Source organism: Halyomorpha halys, unplaced genomic scaffold (genome assembly GCF_000696795.3).
Source record: "Halyomorpha halys isolate HHAL.00 unplaced genomic scaffold, Hhal_1.1 Scaffold71.1, whole genome shotgun sequence".
NCBI lineage: Eukaryota > Metazoa > Arthropoda > Insecta > Hemiptera > Pentatomidae > Halyomorpha > Halyomorpha halys.
In genome coordinates, this window is record NW_027107476.1 from 724,738 (window position 1) to 747,156 (window position 22,419).

The following is a 22,419-nucleotide window of genomic DNA, read 5'->3' on the forward strand; positions in this document are numbered from 1 at the left end:
CTGACGTGGTTGAAGTGCTTGATAATGCTATTTAGGCACCTTCGCTGATAAGAAAACATTTTGACATTTCGGTTGTTTACACTTCTAGTTGAATGTAATTGTGACAACTGTTTCATATCATGTTAACTTGCCGATCTATAATTTACCAAATATTAAAGGATTTTATAAACCTGAAAGTTTTCATGCATTTAACTAGAATTAATGTTTTATCACTACTAATTTTAATGTACAGTGACAATGATTCTTGTCAATAAATATTACGATAACGAACCTATATTTCATTCTACATTAGTGCATTGTTAGGAATCATTTTATTTTTGGTATAGTGTATAGTTTCAACTTACAATAAAAATATATTTCTGTCACAGTAAGAGATATTTGACATTTAAAAAATCAGTAGTTTTAATTGTAAATGTTTGTTGCACCCTAAGTTAGTGATCATAACTTATAGTAGCACTTGTTTGATTTGTTAAAAAATATTTAGTTTTGAGAATTTCCATAGAAATTGCATTGCTTTAACAAGTTTGATGATCCATTATCAATATTAATGAAATTTGTTATTTAAAATGAATGCAAACTCCTCATAATCGATTGTTCAATTAAAATTTTGGCTAACAAGTTAAAAAATTAACCAGGAAATACATAGTCCAGTTTGTTTAATCAATACAGATCAATATGAAGGTCCATAAATAAAATAGCAGATCTTATTTTCTGTTGGGTATCATTGCTCATGTTACAGAAAAATGTTTTATTTTATTTGATAAATACTGTGTTTAATAACTCTGATCAGTACATATATTTTTTAGAAATGGAATTTTATACAAACATTGAAAGTGGAAAATTTTTGGACCTTGATGCATTTTCAAGACATTATATATTGATATATTTTGTCATCAAATGTTTGAAAATTATTATACCTGCACTTATTGTGCTTGTGATTTTCAGACAAACCATTACTTGGTAAGGATTCACAACTTTTAAAAATATTTTTAATTAATCAGTATCTACCTTATGATATTTTTTTTAAATTATGATTTTGTTTTATATATATTTGATAATTATGATGTGTATTAAAATTAATCATCATAACTGACTTTGCTTTATCTTTATGATCCACAGTATTATTAGAAGTGTTCTATCTAAAACATTTAAATTATTATCACCTCATTACTACATCACTATAACAATTAACATAAATTATTAATAAACAGTTCTATCTGCTTTAGGAGATTATTTCCTCCATATTCTAATACAAACCTAGATAATTGAAAAAAAAATTCTGCGATGCGTTTAAAAATAAATTTCATTCAGTAATTCACATGAACAAAACTTCCTGATAGAATTTTTTTAAATTAAAAAAAAATGTCGACATTTTAGGGTTGTGTCCCATCTTTAGGATTTACTGGTAATTAATCAACAGTTGGTTATAATTTATTAAATAAAACGAAGTTTTCACTAATGTATAAATTTATTTCTTATGTACTAATTTTATCTTGCATTTTTCTTTTTTCACATTTGTCCTTACCAATAAACAAAATTCTCAATTCATCGTTGACATATCCCCGTAAATTTTGTAAAAGAAACTTTTAAATAAAAAAATTGTTTAGAGATGCTTACAGCCCTAGCAGTAATGTAGTTATAGATAAATGATAATAAAATATTGATTAATTTGCAGTTTAATCTGATAGCATTTTTGTAAAATTCTTCTTAGAGAGGAGGATGGGGATCGGAGCCTATATTTGTTCAAAATTGTTTAAAACTTCTGTTTGGTTTAATTTTCAAATGCTATCACAAAACTTTTACATCCATATCAATTTTAAGTTTTTTTAGTTGTTGAAATTATTACTTAGAAATGATTGGCCTCCTCCACCACAGCCAAGCAATCTCTACGATCTCTTGCTCTCTCCCTCCTCCTTCAACTGTCTTAGATCCTCCTCCACATTGCCCACCCATCTGATCGGGATCCTCTTTTTTTTTTCATCCGGTTTCCCATAGAGCATCTTTGGTATTCTTTGATTGGGCATCCTCTCTACCTGTCCTATCCATCTTCTTTGAGCTCATTCACAAATTCCTCAATGTTGGGTTCCCCAAAAATTGCCATCAGCTCGTCACTGCTTCTCCAAATCTCATTATCTGAGATTCCTCCCCATATCATTCTCAATACCTTTCCTATACAGCTTCAGCTGTGTATTATTCAGTGTACATAACCGCTGGACAAAACTCATAACATTAATAAAGGCTTTCTGCTTGCTCGAGCTATATATTGTTCAGTGCTATATATTGCCTCTTAAGGTCACAGTGCTCTTTTCAGAATAAAAATTCAATGATTTTCTGAAAAATATAAATAAATTACTTGAATCTGCTTTACGCCAATAACCTTTATCTTTATTCCTTACTTGTCAGTATGATACCACCTTTGTGAATAGTCCTTCAAATATCAAAAATCTATAACAAAGTGACTTTATTTTATTAATGTATTTAATTTTTAATATTTTTTAAGCAAATTACTACTAATCCTTATACATTTTTTATGTTTAAACAATTTATTTTCACTTGATTTTTTAAAAATCTATTTGACTAAAATCATCTGTGAATGAAATTTATTTTTTCAATTTTGATTTAAAATTAATTATTTGTGTGAATATATAGATTTTATTTTGATTTTACAGTAAATTTTATCCATGAGAATTGTCTAAGAATTATAAAACACTCAATACTATTTTCCCAAATCCCAGTTACATAATACCTCCCTTTTTTCCCTGGAGTTTTCTCAATTATATTGTAACTCAACTTTAACAACTGCTTTTGAACAGGTAATATTTATACTAAAGAGAAAATCACTGGAAGTGGCCATTCCTCCCAATTGGGATTCAAGGTCGCAATGTAAGCTACCTTGTTTTTACATCCAATCCTTTCAAGATAGCTTATCTGTGCACTTCTATTCCTAATAAAATTTTATTTATAAGAACCTGTTTAGTGTTTAGTTTCTTCTGGCCCTATAAAGAAAGAAATATGAAAAATTAAAATGGCAAAAAAAACATATTTTTCTATCGATTTCCACTATTGTTTATAGTAGCCAGACTGATGCTACTGATAAACTTTATCAGTTGGTCAGTTATAGTTATGTGTCAGTTTTCATGATTCTTAATCTTATCCCAGTTGTCTATTGAATATGGAGCGTGCTACAACTTTTTCAAGGTACTTTTTTTTTTTGTAATTTATGTCTACTCAACTTTAAAACTGACTTGAAAATTTAAATCGCTAATTAAAAAATGTCTTTAATTATATATAACATCTTATATATTTTTAATTTTTCTAAAGTTGTCTTGACCTATCAAACCTCATTGAGCGTATTTAATTGAATTTCCTAGATATTGTAGATATTACTTTTTACAAATATATTTCATTAAAAAAAAAGGATTTTAAAAATATATATTAATCAACTATTTCAAAATGTGCTGCAAAAGAGATCATTAGTTTATTTTTTTAAATATGTCATTTTATTTATTATTATATTGCAGTTCCTGCCAAGGCTTGTTTCATTGGCAATGCATTTTCACAATACTGTTTTGAGTGATCACACTTGAATACATAGTTTTTGTACAATTTTTGTTTTCTTAAATTACAAAAAAAAATATTATTTAAAAAAAAATATCACTAATTTTCTGGAAGATTAATACCTTTAATAGGTTATGAATATAGAGAAAAAGAAATAATTCTTTCCTACTTGTGATAAAAATAATTTAGCTTTCTCTGTGTAAGTAATCAAAGCATGAGTATCAGAGAAAAATTGTTATACTTTTTTATGGTGTAAGATAGTTGATTTTTAAACATGGTTCATATTAGTTGTTGGTATTATATTCAGTTTTCAATTACTAATATCTCTATACACTAAATAGATGATTAATTTGTTTTGGACGATGTATGGAGGTATGGATAATGATGATTTATGGTTTCGTATATTTTAGATTGGGTCTGATAATTAGTATATACATGTGTTTATATATTAATTAATTTTTTATTGTATTTTATAGCACTCTATTTTAAACTTATTATAATTTTAAAATTTATTTTATGTTTATTACTAATTTTTTTTTTTTATAAATACAAAAACAAGATATTTTATTGTTCATATGTTTTAGTTATTCATTTTAATGAAGAATATATTGTATTTATAACTTCTTTTTTTTCTTTATTGTTATTATTTGTAGTCTCATCTTAGCATAAAAAACAATTTTCTCATGTTTCTAGATTTGTTTATTAAGATTTATATTACACTCTTGTTATCATCACAACATGACACTATCATTGCATTACAGGCCCTATCTAGCTGGTGCATCTGGTCGTGTCAAATGCATTGTCAATTTTTCAGGTTAACATTAATCAGGTGTAATTAAATATCATTATTTAATGAATACTTGAGGCTGTGTAGAATTTTCTCGATTCACTATTTTGTTTTTAATACTCTCAATTAATACATTGAATTTTTATATTATTGTTTTGTTTTTTTAGGCAATTACAGCAATTTTGGGGTGCATCAGGTGATTTTTGGCAATCAAGGTGGGACATAATTTTAGACACATTAGGAGAAGATCCCTTCTTGTACTGGGTTTACGGTAAGGGAGAGTTAATATAAATATACCATAACATCATCATATGATCTGTAAGAAACATCATACATCCTTAAAGCTGTATATTATGCCAACATCAATTAATCCTTGGCTGATATTCATTCAAGAAACTAGGTCTTGACAATTTTTGCTTCTTTTATAAATCAGATACTCTATAATCATAATACTAGTTGGGCCCATCCCAATTCAGACCCACTTTCTACATGAAAAATTCTCAGTAACTAAAGAATTTTATATATTATATAAAAATAATTATTTACCCATTATAAATAATATTTATAACAGAACATTAAAAATAATAATTATTATTTTTAAAAATAAGATTAACTATAAATAAATCACTTCTTTATATGAAATAGTTAAGTAAATAAAAGATGAAACTAGGGTATGGGGAAGATCGAAATTGAAAAAATATTTACAAAAAAAAAATTACTTATATTTAACATTATACACTTAAAATATTTAGTTAAGAGTGTAGTTGTATTATTGTGAGGCTGTTTGTGTCTGAAGAAATTAAAGCATCAACTATGGATACCTCATTACTGCTGCAGCCAGTTCAAATTTGGCCTGGGAGGTCAAATTTTATTTAGTGCAGGTCCCATGCAATGAAAAAATGATCTCTCACCATGATTAAAATGGGTTGGTTACCTATAGATAACCATCCCCTCTCCCCCTCTGTCAGAAATGACCAGAAAGGGATATACAAGAAATAAATAAAAAAAGTTGTATGATTGTATTACACTTACATTGATATTTATAGCTGTATATTACCAGTGGTGTAGTGGGATGGGAACATGCAGAAACAGCTTCTCACTCTGCTTTTTCCAAGAATCCTATATATCAATAGGTGACCTGTGTTTTTTCCAAGTCATAACTCAACAATGGCTGAATGGGTTTTTTAGAAAACATGAAAATGAGGCATCAACCTCAGAATTAGAGACAAGTGTTCCAGTTGATTCAATTTCAATAAGTAGTTCACAAATTAAAATACTTCAATTAGATAGATTTAGGGGGCAGCGGTAGCAGCATGGTAACGTGCCAGTCTGCCAACCCACAGGTTGTCAATCGAATCCCTGTTCCACCCGGGCTTTTTTCAAGCACAAAATAACGCAAAACTCACTGACAACCTCCCCCCAGGTATTTGTGAGGCCTGTTACCCAATGGGTATCACTCACAAAAAATAGGTGTGGGAGTGACGAACCCACCCTGCGAACAAACCACATCAAGAATGTGTTTTGTAAGAATGTATTAGGAAATACATCACACAAGGACTTAGACCTCCATGGTCTGTTGCTCATAAAATAGTAATAACCTTGGAAGTGGATACTGATAATAATATGTCATCTCTAGATGGCAGAAATGATCAGCCTGAGCCTAATGTAAAAAAACATGATGTTTAATCTATGTCTATTGACAGTGATTTAGAATCGCACCTTGAATCAGACAATAATACAGTACTAACTGATTGCCCCTCCACATGGAGTAGGGAAATATTGGATCATAAAAAGGATCCGTTTCCTTGGCTCATTTGGAAAAACGGTAAAATAAGCTGTAAATTGTGTGCAAATTTTTTCCACCTTGGTGCATTTAAAAAGGAGCGGACAGTGATTTCTAAAGTGTGGTGTTCTTTATTTGTTACTTTTAGTGGAAAAAACAAATCTGCTCAGGTTACTTTCTTGAGGAAACAAATACATTTATATGAAGTGTCGGCAAGTCACGGGCCAGCAGACACCATATCTAAAAAGACGATATCAGAAACCGTTAAAACGGTTTGTGATAAACTCAATGTATCTCACTTGGAATCAACTATGAAAATATTTAGATCGGCATACTACTTTGCAAAAAATAATAGACCATTTAGAACTTTAAAAGCAAAATGGCGTGGATATAGGAATTCGGTTGCATTCCAGATTTAGTGCCACTTAAATTATACGCCATGTTTCAGACAAAATGAAAAAACGAATAATCTAACAGGTTTTAGACATTTGAGGGAATATATCAGTCAACACTAATGAATCCACAAGTTTGCAGGCAAAATCTGCTTTGATTATTTATTTAAAGTATGAGACCACCAAACAATTTCCAGCACAATTCTTATTTTGATACTTAGTAGAACTGTCAAACCAATGAGCAGATGCAGTTTTAATGTTTTAATTGATTGCTTGAATAAGCATGGATTTAGTGATGGCTATTTAAAAGAATATTTAGTGACCTTAAGTGGCAAGTGATGGTGCACATGTTATGTTTGGAGAACTATCTGGCGAGGCAGAGCAGCTAGTTCGAAAATATCCCAACATAGTTCCCTGGCACTGCATGAGCCATCGGATAGAACTGAGTGATTCTATCAGTGAAGTAGGGACAATCAACTACTTCCAAATGTTTATAGATAACTTGTACTCGCTTTATAGCAAATCTTCCAAAAACCAATGAGAATTAGCTGAATGTACCAATGACCTGCAAATAAAGAAAATTGGACATATATTGGATATTAGATGGGCAGCCAGTTCTTTCAAGACAGTGAGTGCTGCATGGTACAGATGACAAGCTTTGTACTGTCACTTCAATAAAGCAAAAGATGATAGAAGTAGAAGTCCAACAGAATGAGCCATGTATAATGGGTGATTCAGACGTCTTTCATTCTCCCAATTCTTATCTGATTTGGCAGTAATCTATGAAGTATTAGCCGTACTTTCAATGATATCTGAAAGCCTCCAAAACCGAAATACAACAGTCATGCAGACAAAATCATTAGAAGGAGTATAAGGTTTTTTGAATTACTTAAAGATAAACCTGGGACAAAATGCCTCGAGGCTAACTTTAGTTGAAGGTAACTTTAGTTGCGCACCCATAACAGAAAGTGGTAAAATGGTATCTAATAACCACCAATAAGTTGGTTGGTTGTTGTCAAGTTTGATTAATAATATGGAAAGAAGGTTCATAACAACCAGAACCAGTAACGAATCATCAAAATCATCCTTAGGCCCTTCTCTTAAACAATCAGAATATGATTCACTTATCTCAGAAGTGAAAATACTGGAAAGTATCAACTGGCCAACATCAAAATGCATTGGATACGGTGAACCTGAGATTTCTAAACTTTGTGCTAGATTCAGGTTGAATGAATATAAAATAAAGAATAGTTTCAGAGACTATCTTGAAAACAGTTCTGTTCTAAAGCATTTATGTCTATTACTGAATTGTTCTGAAATCATACCATACAATTCAGCAGAATGTGAGCGAGGCTTTAGCCCTGCTTTTTATCAAACTAAATGGCTCAAGAATTCAAAACTGGAAACCAGAGCCATACGTTAAAACATGGCCACGAGAGCATAGAACTGCTGATGATACAAGAACCCGACGTGCTAAGTCTGATAACATTACTACTGATGCAGATGATGAAGATAGGTTTGCGCAGCTCTTGTAATTAATTCGAATGTAGCCTCTTTGAATAATGAATGTTCACTGTTATTGATTGTTAACTGTAATGAATAAAAGTGTTCACTGTAAACAGAGTTTTTACTTTTTCACTCATTTCATCTTTTTAGGTTAAAACTACTTGGAAACTACTGGAGTAATTATTAAAGCAGAAAATTATTTAAATTGTATCGGGCAGTGATAATACCACCTGCTTACTTTTTTACAGTTTATTTCTAGTAGCTTAAAACTAATATAACCATTGTACCGTTTGGTTTCATACTGACTTCAAGGCTAAAAATTGGTGAATACTTCAGGAAGCACCTTGTAAAGGTGTGGGGGAGCATTGTGGATTGCCTGATATTAGTCAACTCTCTGATGATGAGCATTTCCACACAGTAAACTTAATATTACTAGTATGGAAGTGAAAAATAAATGTCTCATATGGAAGGATTTTTATTTTATTTTCATTTACCTTTAAAAAATTAACAAATTGACATTTACAATCCTTTTTTCCACGTGAGATAAAACTTATAGTCCTTAATAGATTAATCCATTTTTCTGCATTATGCTTTATTTTTACTTTACCCTTTCATCATATCTGAATCCAAAAAAGGATATTTCCATTGATTGATGAAAAATAAAAAGACAATTTCTGTGTGTCTGTGTCAGGATAAACTCACAAATAGATGGACCAAGTTTGTTACTCTTTTTTTTTCTATTTTATAGGACAGAAAGTCTCCTCAACTGTAGTACAAAAATGGCTCTAACTTGTGATTTTATTATATCTGACTTAAAATTTTCTCCTTAAAGTCCTTTAACTTTTCATATATACTACATTCCCATGAAAAGCCAGGAAAAAAGATTATGATAAAAAATTATTTTATCTGTGTATTACCCGAAAATTATAGATTTTATGGAAAATTCTATATAATCACTTTAAAGGTAACTAACTCTCTATGAGGAAAAAAAAAACATTTAAATCATACCAATATTAGGATAGATTATTTGACTTTGTTACCTGTGTTAGGTTTTTCAAATAACTTGATATATATCTCCTGCAACATTCCAGATGCTTATGTGAAAGATAATCAAATTGTTTACAAAGCTAAACATATTTGTTTTAATATGTTTTGTAATATGGATTCACTTTTTTCTTTTTTTTCCCCTCAGTGATGAGTCCTTATTTCATAACTATAATGTTTCATTTTTCCGTATTATATTTTGTAGAAAAATTTTAAAAGGTATGGAAGAATTTAGGAAATAGCAGTTACCACCAGTAATGGTACAAGTAAACATTATATAACAATTAATATTAACATATTAACTCACCTCTGGCCCAATACTGTTGACCCATGGATCTTCCCTATTCTAAACAATGGGCTGGATTCACCCTAAATTATTGTAAAAAATGGACTTTCCATATACCAAAATGAAACAAAGAAAAAAAGCTCTCAATTTTGTTTTGTTTTTTTGGTCTGCATTAAAAATCAATAAGTTCTTTTTAATTCTAAAAAGATTCTAGGTATGTTCCTGTAATGTTAATAATTATTTTGTTGCCCATTATTCTAATTAAATTATAATAATTTATATTTAGTAATTAAGTAAAGCGATTTCTTTCTTTTATCATTTTATTATTTAAATAATCATCAGAGACTTATTAACATTTCAGTGTCCTTCCTTATCTTCAGAACAATTTACTACTATACAAAACATTATATAACAATAGCATCAAATTCTTTAAACAGTATTATACATTGATTCAATGAGCTGGTGCATCTCGGGGATGATACAGGAACTTTATCAATAAAATAGACTTACGGGGATGCCACTTTTTTTTCTAAAAACAGCTCTAACCATTTTTATTTTCTAAAAACAGCTCTAACCATTTTTATTTTCTAAAAACAGCTCTAACCATTTTTATTTTTCTAAAAACAGCTCTAACCATTTTTATTTTCTAAAAACAGCTCTAACCATTTTTATTTTCTAAAAACAGCTCTAACCATTTTTATCAAACTCGGTATATCAATGTACAAGTAAAAGATCATTAATTAATTTATTAAATAGTTCTTGTTCTGATTGAAATTAGGGTTTGTTTGTTATCTAAGATCTCCAGAAGTTCTTAACCGATTTACTCACTATTCTTTGCAAAATGTTCAGTGTCATCCTTGGAAGATTCTTAGCTATTGAAATTTTATATTTATTCAGTATAAAAAAATTTTATGAACAACATTAAACATTATTGGCTTATACCTCAGAAAGTATACATTTTTTTCAAGGTTATTATAAACCAATCGATTTTTTTCTTTTTGAAAAATAAGAAAAAGTATTACTGATTCCATTAAATGATTTTATATTCACAAAAAATTATAAATCTTAAGAGGCTTCAAGTAAAATAGGCCAACACTTTTTTTTTTTTTTTTTAGGAAAAAGCAAGTCATATTCGTTTCGTTTTTAGCGTCATCTGAGAACCTTAAATACCATTAAGGCAGTTGAGAGCTGTTATTTCAATGGAGGAATAAATTACCTACAAAACGAAAAAAATAATTGAAATCAAATGATTATTGATTACGATGTCGTATGTTGAACGTTTTGCTTATATTTTGTTTTAGAATTTTGTAACAAGACATAATAATTATAATATGTACGTAAATGTTTAATTTCAATTAGATTCATATCAAACTATCAATTTTACTCATTCAATCTATACGTAATACATTTTTAAATCTAGCAATAGCAAAGTATCATCAGGTCAGCTAGTTTGCAGTAAAATTGGATAAGTATGAACTATAAAAGAATTTGATTATGAGTCATAGAAAAAATTCTCAAATTTTCCCCTAGTTGAATATAAAATAGGAAATTGTACTGTGCATGCGCCCACTAGTTTGAATATGGGTTTGATTTGTGTTAGAACTAAGCTATTAACTTTGTAAGAAACAACATTGACTACAAGGTAAAAACAAGTGGTCAATGAAATATTTTGATAAAGTTGGATTAAACATTATCAATTGTCATAAAGCCCAAGCATGTACATATAGTTAGTTAATTAACATCAATATCTAAATGCTTGTTTATTCCAGAGAGGTGACATGGCACACATCAAAATTGTGTTGGCTATTACCTTTGATTTAAACTGTTTTTATTATAAAAAAAAGTAATTATTGGCAAAGAATATAGTAGATGATTTTTATTATTAAAAAAATGAAAAAAAAACAAAAACAAAACAGCAAATAGGGGCAAAAAAGATAGTAGTTGATTAAATTTCATACAAGATGGTGCCGGATAAGATTTAAATTCAACTTTCGTTCTAATATTTTTATCAGACACTTTAATTCTTTCAACATATATAAACTGAATGTATAAATAAACGTTTCGATCTTTAAATGTTTGCTATTGCAATAGTCAGTTTTATGTTCACTGACCTATACATAAAGAAATTGATTTTAACTCTAAGTAGAATGGTAAGTGAAAATTATATGATGCCCACACCACACTGGATTTTAAGATTGTCACTCCACTCCTTATTTATTTAATTTATATCCATATTCATTATAATTTATTGATCAATAGCATTGAATATACATAAATATAAGGGGTAAATTGTCCTGAAAATGGGAAAATATTGATGACTATATTCTTTTACATTGTAAAATGATAAAGAGAAGATATTGCATCCCTGAATTACCCTATGTAGCTATAAAATCTTGGATATTTCTCAAAATAATATTTATAATAATTACATTACATTAAAAATATGCTAACATTATCAAAGATAGTAAAAATATATGAAGGTGGCAATTAAAATTTGTTTAAAAAGTATCCCTCCACTTAGAAGATACCAGCTAATTGGATTGGTTGTTTATTGCTGATTGTCTCCTTGAAAAGCTTTTGAAAAAAGTAATTAGATGTAAGCTGTTTGTTAGTTATTGTTTAAATAATTGACTGGAAGCTTAGAAAACAAATTACAGTTTATATTTACTATCTTGACCAGAAGCCCTTAGAATGTGAATTAATCCATCACGTGGGAACATGTCTTTCCTACACCATATGGAGAAACAGCCCATCTTATTAGCGAGTACTGACTTTGCCAAGCATTTGAAGCCTCTATAATTACTGAAATGACAGTTTTGATAAGTCTGTATTGTGAATCGTAGGAGCTGGAGGAAGGAAGAAAGGTGCTGGAAAAGAGAATTTTTTCTTGCTCTGACATTCTGAAGAAGGGATAATAACAAAACCATTATGAAAAGGGATTACTTACTTATTATCCTGATAACCTCATATTCTGCTGTGGCTTAAAATTTACCCTATTATTAGTGCAGCTTTAATTAGTCCACCATTGTACTTCACTCTCTTCTCTAGCTCTAAAGATAAACCATCCCATAACAGATGCTTTTCAGTTGAGGTTGGAACCCCATTTGCACAAATACAATAAATAATATAAAATTATAATCCACAAAAACAACACATATCATCAACAGGTTAATTCATGTGCCTATAATTAATTTTTGTGTGCCTAAAAAGAAAATGTTTTTTTTCTATGACTAACCTCATAGGTTGGTCGATGTACGACATGTCACAATCTCACAAGAGATCATAACACAAAAAAAGGAGGCTATCCATCCTCCCCGGACCCACCCCACTAAGATCCCCGGGAAGGGACAGTACTATATCACTTTTGAAATACTTGCTTAAAACAGGAAGAAGAGACTTTAAGATAGTTTAATTGAGAAATATTCAAAAAGCGCCTGAAATTGAAAAAGGGCATGAAAAGACGGACATAGTAAACCCAATCATTTTCAGAATCTCGAGCTCGACTTGTTTCAAAACATCCTTCCCAGCCAAACCCGTCGTTTTTCAATATCAGGCGCTTTTTAAATATAGCTTGATTTAACTATCTTAAAGTTTCCTCTTCCTTTAAAGTTTTAAGATAATATTTCAAAAGTGATTTAGGTCCATCACTCCCTGGGAGTCTTAGTGGGGCAGGTCAGATGGGAAAGGATGGCCTTTTTTTTATTGTTATGATCTCTTGTGAGATTGTGACATGTGGTACATCGACCAACCTACTCGCTATAATTGTCTGTTCAAAAGTCAGATAAGTAAGGCTACCATCTATTATTATAGATACAAAATCCTTATTATTATAGGAACATTCAATTTGAATGATGGGTCTGAAAATTTATGTATCATGGAATACCATTTATAAAGTGAATATATAAAGAAGTATTATCAGGAACACCTTCTGTTAGACAGTAATTAAAATTTGTTCATAAAAATACATTTGAAAGCAGATTTATGTTTTATGGGCTGAGTTTTATGCATAGGAATTCTTTACTGTTCGATCTTTAGGAACAAATAAATTAATAAAGTTCATTTGTATAAACTCTAGTAGCTAAGATAGAAACTAGGATGTGCTTTTAGATTCACAAGATATCGCCAAGGATAGAGCTAGTAAGTCAGTGAATAGGCTTCAAGCACTAAACTGGTCAAACTGATATATCAGTGTGTAAACCACGGGAATCATCAAGCTCAAATTAATTTTTCAGTTCTTAGTCCCTACAGGGTTAACATGGAAGGAAATTATTATTATTTTTTTTTTTGCTGATAAGGAATGATAAAAACAAAAAAATTAAAGAACATACAAGGAAAATGCTTTAAGAGGACATTAAAATGTTTAGTGTTAAGCTAGGTTTGATAAGTATCAATGCCTCTTCACAGTTCAGTTCTAATGATTGTTAGATTATTATATACTAATACCTTCATCTCTACAGTTGAGATTATTGGAGCAATTTCGCCATTCTGCTAGAACTTCGAGCTTGTTGATAATCTAGTTATCATTTTTATCTGTATAGGATTTTAGTTTATTTGTATAAAACATTAACTATCATGATTATATTAAACATCATCAGTAAATTTCATTCAGATGTTTTACTGATGCATATATTTATTTTATTAAAGGAAAATTTTAGGTGGAAGTTAAGATAAACTTATATATATAATAATTAATACTTAGTATTTTTTTTCCAGGTACTCTTTTGGAAACATTTCTTGTATATTGGTTTTTCGGAGCAATTTATACTATATTAGATCTAGTGGACAAACCTGCTGCCCTGAAAAGGTACAAGATTCAACCTGGCACAAATGAACCTGTTGATAAGGACAGATTAATAAAAGTAATTTATTAATAATTTTACTTTCTTTAAAAAAATAAAAATGAAATTATTGGTTTTGTGTTTTATCTGTTAAGGTGAGTGATGGATTTTGTACTAATTTAGGAAATAAGAGCATTCCTCAGGGTGTGTTGATCAAAGTTATTCTCCAAGTTTTTAAACACAGTTATTGAAATGATTAGAATTCTTAATGAGGAAAAATAAAACTAATAAACTAAGGTAGGAAATATAGGTTTGAAACCAGCTTGGTATGTTCTTTTTTTTTTTTTTTTTATCCTTCATTCTGTTTTAATATATAACATTGTGTTTGCTGTCTAGAGTTGGATACTATTAATATCGTCTTGCACCTCATGGAATCAGGTTTGTAGAATGAATTAAGAGGTAAATTTTGAGAACATTGGAATTAAGATGGCATTAACAATGACAAAAATCAGCTTCATTATTTATGTAAATAGAATAGAATCAGAGAGAAGGACCCTAAAGAACCACACGAATAAGATGAAGTGGTGAATTTGAAAGTTTTAGCAAATAAGAATTTCCTGGTAGTGGGAGTGGAACCAGTTTAGAGTGTTGTAGCTTTTTATCTGATCTCTTTAGTCATAGCATGTGGTTGTTACCAATCTTGTAATTTTCCAAGTCAAGTTTGGTCCCCATTCCAAAATAATATTGAAGCAGGAAAATATATGGATTTGTAATGTCCAACATACCCTTGCTTCCCCTTGTTATTGACAATAAGGAAAAATACGCTTTTGCTTTTTCTTAATTGATTGAACTTCCCATTCTTGCATATAATTATGGCAAATTAGCCATATTCTTTAACACCATTGATATAACTAATAAATATTTATTAATTATTTTAATTAAAAAACAGGTGTAAGTAAGGTGGTGATATAAATTTTCACAGAATATTCTCACTCTTGAGACAGTATTTAGAAAATTAAATATTTTAAAAAAATCACAGGTAACTTGCATTTAATTTTTTTTTCTAGGTTATATGCTATGTTTTATTCAACCAAGTCATTATTGGTTTTCCATTTGCAACGTTCTGCTACACAATTATGTTATGGCGTGGACCTCCACCACTTCGCACTCTTCCAACCTTCCATTGGGTGCTGGTAGAGATGGCTATCTTTTTAATTGTTGAAGAGATAGCTTTTTATTATTCTCACAGGTATGAGATTAGAATTGGAATAAAAAAAAAATATTTGGAACATATCATTTTCGATAAATATTTTTATTAGATATAGATTTATAATTAAATTTACTAAACAATCAATTGACCAATTTGGCTTCCTTCATCATCCTTTGTTATTATTAAATGTGTTTTCTATGATTTCTCTGACATCGCTTTATTTCATGACTTATAACTGAAGTGCAGCTTTTCGGCTACCAGAGAAGTATTAGTATCAGTACCAAATGCTGTGTTGGCTGAAGAAAAAAAGGATTTTGGTTAACCTGAATAATGAACTGTATTTAGTTTCTCTGACTCTCATATCCAGTCGGGTTCATTTTTCTTAATAATATTTCATTCTCACGTAACATGAGGAAAAATGCAATAGGAAAAGTGGCAACCTTACTGAAAGCAGTAGTAAACAAGATTCTGGAAGAAGAAATATCTGTTCTTTTTTACAAAACAGTTATCAAAAAGCTATGCAAAAATTTTAGAGACACATATGTCAGCAACCCTTACATGATACTTCTTTGTGGCATTGTTAAGAATAGGATAGAATTGGAATATGCCAGTACAGGCCTTATTAAATGAAGATCATGTATTGACCATATTTTTACTATGAGACAAATCTTTGAAAAACATCTGTAGAAATTTAAAGATGTGAATTGTCTATATATTGACCTGGAAAAGGCATATGGCTCCTTTCTGATAAAGAAATTGTACATTCTCAAAAAAGTATATATTGTGGAATGTATATTAAACCCTTTTTAAAATTTATGTAAATGTTAGTCTAAAAGTGGAAAAGAAAATGTGGGGAAATGGAAATAATGATTAGGGAAGATATATCAATTCCCTATATCTTCTGTTTGCTAATAACCAAGTAATCCTAGCTTATGGAAGAAAGGACAGCAGCTAGATGCTCATACAAAATGTAGAATCATATGAAAAGTGGAGGGTTTTCTTTACTTACTATAAGTTTAAAGATGACAAAAACCCTGATTACTTGGCACTTCAACAGATGGCGTAACAATTAAACTAGGCATTAAAAAAGTGGAGAAGTATAAATAACTGGGGTCAATCTTCAGTCGTGAAGGTACCTTCACCAGTAATATTTAAAGCCATTGGTGTCCAAAATTTTACTTTATAGAACTCAAATATACATGTTTGAAAGACGTTTAGATTACAGAAATTTCATTTAAAAAAAAATAAAATTGTCACAGAGGGATTCTTGAGATTGTCTATTAGTCTATTGGACTGAATATAACATCTGGCAAATAGACCTATTAGTCCTTTTTTTTCAATCCCTGGAGGTTACCTTATGGTTGCTGCACGGTCTTAATCAGAGTGCGATTAATTTCCCAGATCCATAATGAAATAAAAATTTACTGACTGCAGTGGGAATCAAACCCAGACCATTCCTATCTTGACATGCTGGAATCCTCACTTCATCATGCATGAATGTGCATCTTTGGACAAAACATTTGTTGTAAGAATTGATCTCCCAAACCAAAATAAGCCAAAATCATTTTTATAAGGACCTTGAGATTAAGTTAAACTACTACAGAGATTTGTTTTCTGGACAAATTTTCCAGTAAGAAGTTTTTATATTGAAGAAACTAAATTATTAGGACCTGAGGAAAATATGATAAGAAATCATTACAATAAAAAATAAATGGTTTTGTTAAAACTATTCAATGCAAATTAGTGGTTTTATTTTTAAATGGATGATAAGATTATATTCTAGTCTAAATATAGAGGTGGAACCATATAAAAAAAGTCTAAAATTACTTCCAAAAATGATTTTTAAGAAATCGGATAATGAAGCAAATAGTGGGGATCAGTACTCCCCTGGTTCAATAAACTGGATATAAATACAGAAAATAGTACAAATTTCTCTTACACTGACACAAGGTTAATCACACTACAAATATATACACAAATGATTGCTCAACAAATATTTCCTATACTGATAAATAGGTAAGGACTGAAACTGAAATTTATGCTGAATTCACCGACTCTAGAGATGGCCCATATGCTGGGTTGCCTTAGTCCTTTTTGTATTATTTATTCATATAAATTGATGGAAGCATTAGGAATAAATTTGTTTGAGTATAGAAAATTTGGTTTAGCTGCATTTATACATACACATCTGTATATTTTCATTTTGGAGGATATATTATGTTCTTATATATAAAAAAAAATAACTATAGCAGAGTATAATTGTTTTTATTCTTAGACTCCTGCATAGTCGCTACCTGTATAAATACATTCATAAAATACATCATGAGTGGACTGCACCGGTAGCTGTTACAGCCATATATTGCCACCCTTTGGAACATGTCGTGTCCAACTTAGTGCCACCATTCCTTGGGGTCCTCATTGCTGGCAGTCATGTTGCAACTGCGTATCTCTGGTTCTTTCTTGCAGTATTGAACACGCTGAATGCCCATTCTGGTTATCATTGGCCGCTCTTCCCCAGTCCAGAGGCACATGATTTTCATCATTTAAAGTAAGTATTTTTGTTTAAATTGTACATTGTCTGCTTATTTTTTTAATTCAAATTTTAAGGGTATAATTTTAAGGAGTATGGTAAAAACGTAAGTCAAGTAATTAGTTACTGTTAATATGTGTTAAAATTTCTACATTCATTGTAAGTCTTCATCAAGACCAAGAAAATGAGATATAAGAATGATAATACAAATAAAGAAGAATATGGTGGAATTAGGTGGGGGAAGATGAGAATAATAAGAAATAATATTTAATTGAAAAAATATACTATTACATGTAAGTTATTAAGAGTGTGGCAGTGAAAAGGAACAATTTAAAAATCAAATGGCTTATTAAATAATTATTTTTTGATAAATGTAAATTGCAAGAAGCCATTTAATGTACAAAATAATTTTTTTTTGTTTTAAAATTTTATATACTATATTTGTCGAGTGGCTTAAGTGGGTCCGGTAGGGAAACAGGATGATTTTCATTATTATTATTAATTAAATTTTAGGGCAAAATCTGCTAATGGTTATCATTATATGGTTTGAGGTGGGGTTAAGAGCTCATAAGGTGGTGGTGGTAGGATGGCAACGATTGTCAAACACCATACCTTCGGTGTGCCTACAGTTTATTTTACAATTAATTGTTGGACTGGTGTATAGTATAAGCCTCAGTGGATATTTAGCACAGATTTCAATAAATGTTAGCTATAAAAACTAAATTTTTCATTAAAAAAAATAAAAAGTAGATTTTATATCCTCTGTACAACACTAACATAATTCAAAAATCAAAATTTTGAGAATATTAATTTAAAAGATTTTATTTTTATATTTAAACTGATTTTGGCTTGTTAGCCAACTAAACTAGTAATATGAGGGAAAGATGGCCAGGGATGCAGCCAGTAGTGACACACAAATAACTGAAACTTATTTATAATTTATCAAACTTATTTTGTGTTTCGGCATGAATTTCAGACCTTCATCAGGGCTGAGAACAAAAAAGCAATATAACAAACATAATTTAGAGAAAAAAATATATACATACATAAACTGAGAAACAGCATAACAAGAAATTTAAGTAGATAGTAAGATAGCAGATTATACTACCAGAAGATAAATTATAATATTGCAAAGGTAATAATTATATAGAACGAATATAAAAAATCTTAGAAAAAAAATTAAAAATCAGTCAGTGCTAATATAAATAATAAAATTAACATATTGAAATGTGTGAAATAAAACAATATATATGATATAATGGAAACAAAGATAACAAATATTGAAAATGTTCTAAAAAGAATAATATTGAAAATATTTGAAACATAATTAAAAATCAGTGATCTATCTAAACAATGAAAAAATTTAAATACACATAATGAAATGAGCAAAAGAATAAATATATTTAATGCAATGGACAAAAGAAGCACAGTGATACAGAATACGGCAATATGCTAGGGATAGGTTTTGTGATTAATGAGGAAAAATCCTAATGGTTTATAAATACTTTTTGAGGAGTCCTTTGTCATGGTTAATCACATTGGTTAGAATAGAAGTATTGTTGATAAAAAATGAGAGGTATTTATTATAATGAATGATTTTTCTCCTCATATTTAATCTATGGTCAACAATAAAAACCTCATTAAACTATGAATCGTTAATAATTTAAATGTTGATTCACAATGATGCATTCTTGCCTTGCATTAGTACAAGGTATGTCTTGAAAGTAAGAGTAGTGAATTTTTTTATTTAAAAAAGGCCTCTTGTTCATCTCCTCATTGGTTTAAAAAAATTTTCCACCCATAAGTCTTCAGGAAAGTGAAAAGATGAAATCTGAAGGTGCCAAGTTAGGGGAGTAAGCAGGGTGGTTCAACATATCCCAACCAAAAGTGTTCATAAGCATTTTGTTGGTGTTGGCTGTGTGCAGGCAGGCATTGTTGTGCAATTAATAAAATGAGAAGGAACCTCATGACAGCAAGCATCTCGCACTTGGCAGGATTTCTAATTTATATAGTTTACAGAAATGAACACGGCGAGACAAATTTTGGTACTGAAATAGGTCTCTGGTGCTCATTGTGTTCAGGATACCCCCTAGTATTCCTCAGTTTTGTCTACAAAAAAAATTCCTACAGCAGGACAACACAACAGTACTCTTACTTTCTGGACATGCCTTGTTTTAATTGAATAACAACTTACTCAAAAATGCCTCTATTTTTTTTTTTAGATATGTTAATATTAAATTGAGGATGCGATTTTGTCTCCAAATATGTTTAAAATTGTATTCTTAACTTATGTTTTAATAAATCATTCCGTGTTATCTGTTTACTTTTTTTGTAATGAGTACAATTAATAGATTTACTAAATATTATCCTACCTTAGGTTCAATCAGTGTTTTGGAGTACTTGGTGTACTTGATCGTATCCATGGTACAGATCTTCTATTCCGGTCTACGAGGAACTATGACAGGCATACAACTTTGCTTACCCTGACACCGGCAAGGCAACTATATCCAGATAAAAAAGATTAGATGATATATTTGAATCTTTAATTTTCATTATATTTATCAGAACTAAACCAATAATCTTATATTTTCTTCTGCACATCAGAAATATTGGGTAGTTTTGGGTGAAGAATGTTTAGAAGTGTAAATGAAAGCTGTGAGGAATCCTCAATTTTTTGTGTTTCCCACCAAAAGTACAATTATCCTTCATTGGGTTAAGTATCTTTTTAGACATTATTGATAAGTATTTAAAAACAATTGTTTTAAGAAATGGGTCCATAATTGACTCTTATTTTGAAAACAATTATTAAAAGAATCTCTCAATTGTTTGTGATTTTTATGTGACATGATTATTCATCATAGTAAAACATTGATTAAAATGAAAGATCTAATTGTGAATGGTCTTGAGAATAAAGTTTTCTTCATGATAACTTATGTTTCAATCTAATTCTTATAATTAGAGAGTTGAACAAAAGGGATCAAGTAATAAATATAACCATAGAGAGCAAAAAAAAAAAAAAGAGAGAAATTTGATTATTTTAAAAATATAAGAATTAATTATATTCATTCACAGCCCTAATGTCTTATTTGTTGTTATAAATTTTATGATTTTACTTGGTCTGTATTCTACATTCACAATTTACATTTTAATCTCATAATCTACATGGTTAGAATTCAAATATATTTACACTGTATTTTCAAAACATAAAGAAAAAATAATTTAATTAATCTTTATGCTATTTTTTTCACTATATGGAAAACCATTTATATTATTAAGTGTTCCTTTGAGGTATTTTTCTAAAGGCAATTTGACAATGAATTGAAATGCCCTTGAGCTCGTGAATTAATTTTAATTTTTTCTTTCTCCTCCCCACTTTTCTTCAATGTATGGACTAGTGTTGGCCATTATTCAAATAAATCTTCATTGGAATAAAATAGTTTTTTTCTATAAAACTTTAATTTCAGCTTCACATTTATCTCTTAACTCTGACGCCTTTTTTATTTTCTGTAAATTAGACAATGCGAAGACACTATTAGAGTTTTTACTGTATGAATGAATTTTCATACAGTAAAAACCCTTTAATATTCTTGTAAATAAATTAACTATCATGAATATTTCAATAAATTATCTAAAAAAAAGTTGTCATCAGTTAAAAGTTTTTTATTCTTTTTAATGGAAATAGATCCATCAAAATCAACTGGAATATAAGCACTCCAAAACCACTGAATAATAATTAAGGAATCATATTTTTGCTTAGTTTGTTTTTTCTCTCTGCCCAGTACACTGTCCTTTAGTAGCCCAACATTGGGAAACTCCAGATAATCAAAGGATTGATTGGTTTACGAAGTTTAGGGTCTCTATTGCAGTCATTGAACATAAACATATAATATGATATGCAATTTCATTTTCTATCCTGTCTAATTGATGGTTTGGTGAATCGGCTAGTTTTGTATTAAAGAAATGTTCATTTAGTCTGCAATCAAAATAGTTCTATTGTAGTCAAATTTCTCTCTTTTCAAGGTGAGGTCTTTAAGGAATGGTTCGTAATGATAATGTACTCTCTTTTACCATTTATAGGTAATAAAATGGATAAATTTCATGCTAATCTAATACATGGTACTTCTTTTTAAGATGGTGTTACTTACATTTCTGATTTTTTTTTCTGCACTCAATGGGTTAATCAAAATTGTTAATGATTGAGAACATAGGTCCTTGTTAGGCTATGAATGGTCAGAATCACACGTGGTTGGTGGCCCAGTATGAGGTTGGCACTTTTATTAGCATTTGAACAATAGTAATATTATTTACTCTTTTTATTGAGTATTTTTATTATGAATTCATTTTAACTAGCAGGCATAAACTCTAAACATTTATCTCAGTAAGTTTTGTGTATTGTAATTGAAATCTTAAGTGCCTTTTGTATGACAATTGTATTTTGATTTGGAGGTCAAAAGTGAATAATATTCATATTTTTATATGTTTATAAAATTGTTGTAAATAATAAAAATACTATAAATTGTGTTATCTTAAATATAAAATGTATAT

At 29.6% G+C, this 22,419-nt stretch overlaps 2 protein-coding genes across 7 annotated transcripts; both read left to right on the forward strand.

Moving 5' to 3' along the window:
• The first annotated feature begins 46 nt into the window (after window positions 1-46).
• On the forward strand, window positions 47-22,398 carry LOC106692779 (fatty acid hydroxylase domain-containing protein 2). 6 transcript variants are annotated; one of them, XM_014438935.2, is made up of 7 exons: window positions 47-94; window positions 807-960; window positions 4,513-4,616; window positions 14,070-14,215; window positions 15,202-15,383; window positions 17,620-17,892; window positions 20,252-22,398. In XM_014438935.2, the coding sequence occupies exons 2-7, from the start codon at window positions 809-811 to the stop codon at window positions 20,397-20,399; spliced, it is 1,005 nt and encodes a 334-aa protein (XP_014294421.1). In that variant the 5' UTR covers window positions 47-94; window positions 807-808; the 3' UTR covers window positions 20,400-22,398. The 6 variants fall into 6 exon arrangements, with proteins under 6 accessions (XP_014294421.1, XP_066901910.1, XP_014294419.1 ...); XM_067045809.1 differs by having other exon boundaries at window positions 61-367; XM_014438933.2 differs by having other exon boundaries at window positions 61-320.
• LOC136795394 (E3 SUMO-protein ligase KIAA1586-like) lies at window positions 5,909-9,320 on the forward strand. The gene is given in 2 exon segments (XM_067045828.1): window positions 5,909-6,529; window positions 6,849-9,320. Coding segments are annotated over 2 exon segments (1,041 nt in total). The 5' UTR covers window positions 5,909-6,034; the 3' UTR covers window positions 7,395-9,320.
• Window positions 22,399-22,419: the final 21 nt, after the last annotated feature.

Coding starts and splice junctions, on each gene's coding strand:
- LOC106692779 (XM_014438931.3), top strand. CDS start 731: ATGTTACAGAAAAATGTTTTATTTTATTTGATAAATACTGTGTTTAAT. Junction 961..4,512: donor TTCAGACAAACCATTACTTG/GTAAGGATTCAC, acceptor TTGTTTTTTTAG/GCAATTACAGCAATTTTGGG. Junction 17,893..20,251: donor CATGATTTTCATCATTTAAA/GTAAGTATTTTT, acceptor ATCCTACCTTAG/GTTCAATCAGTGTTTTGGAG.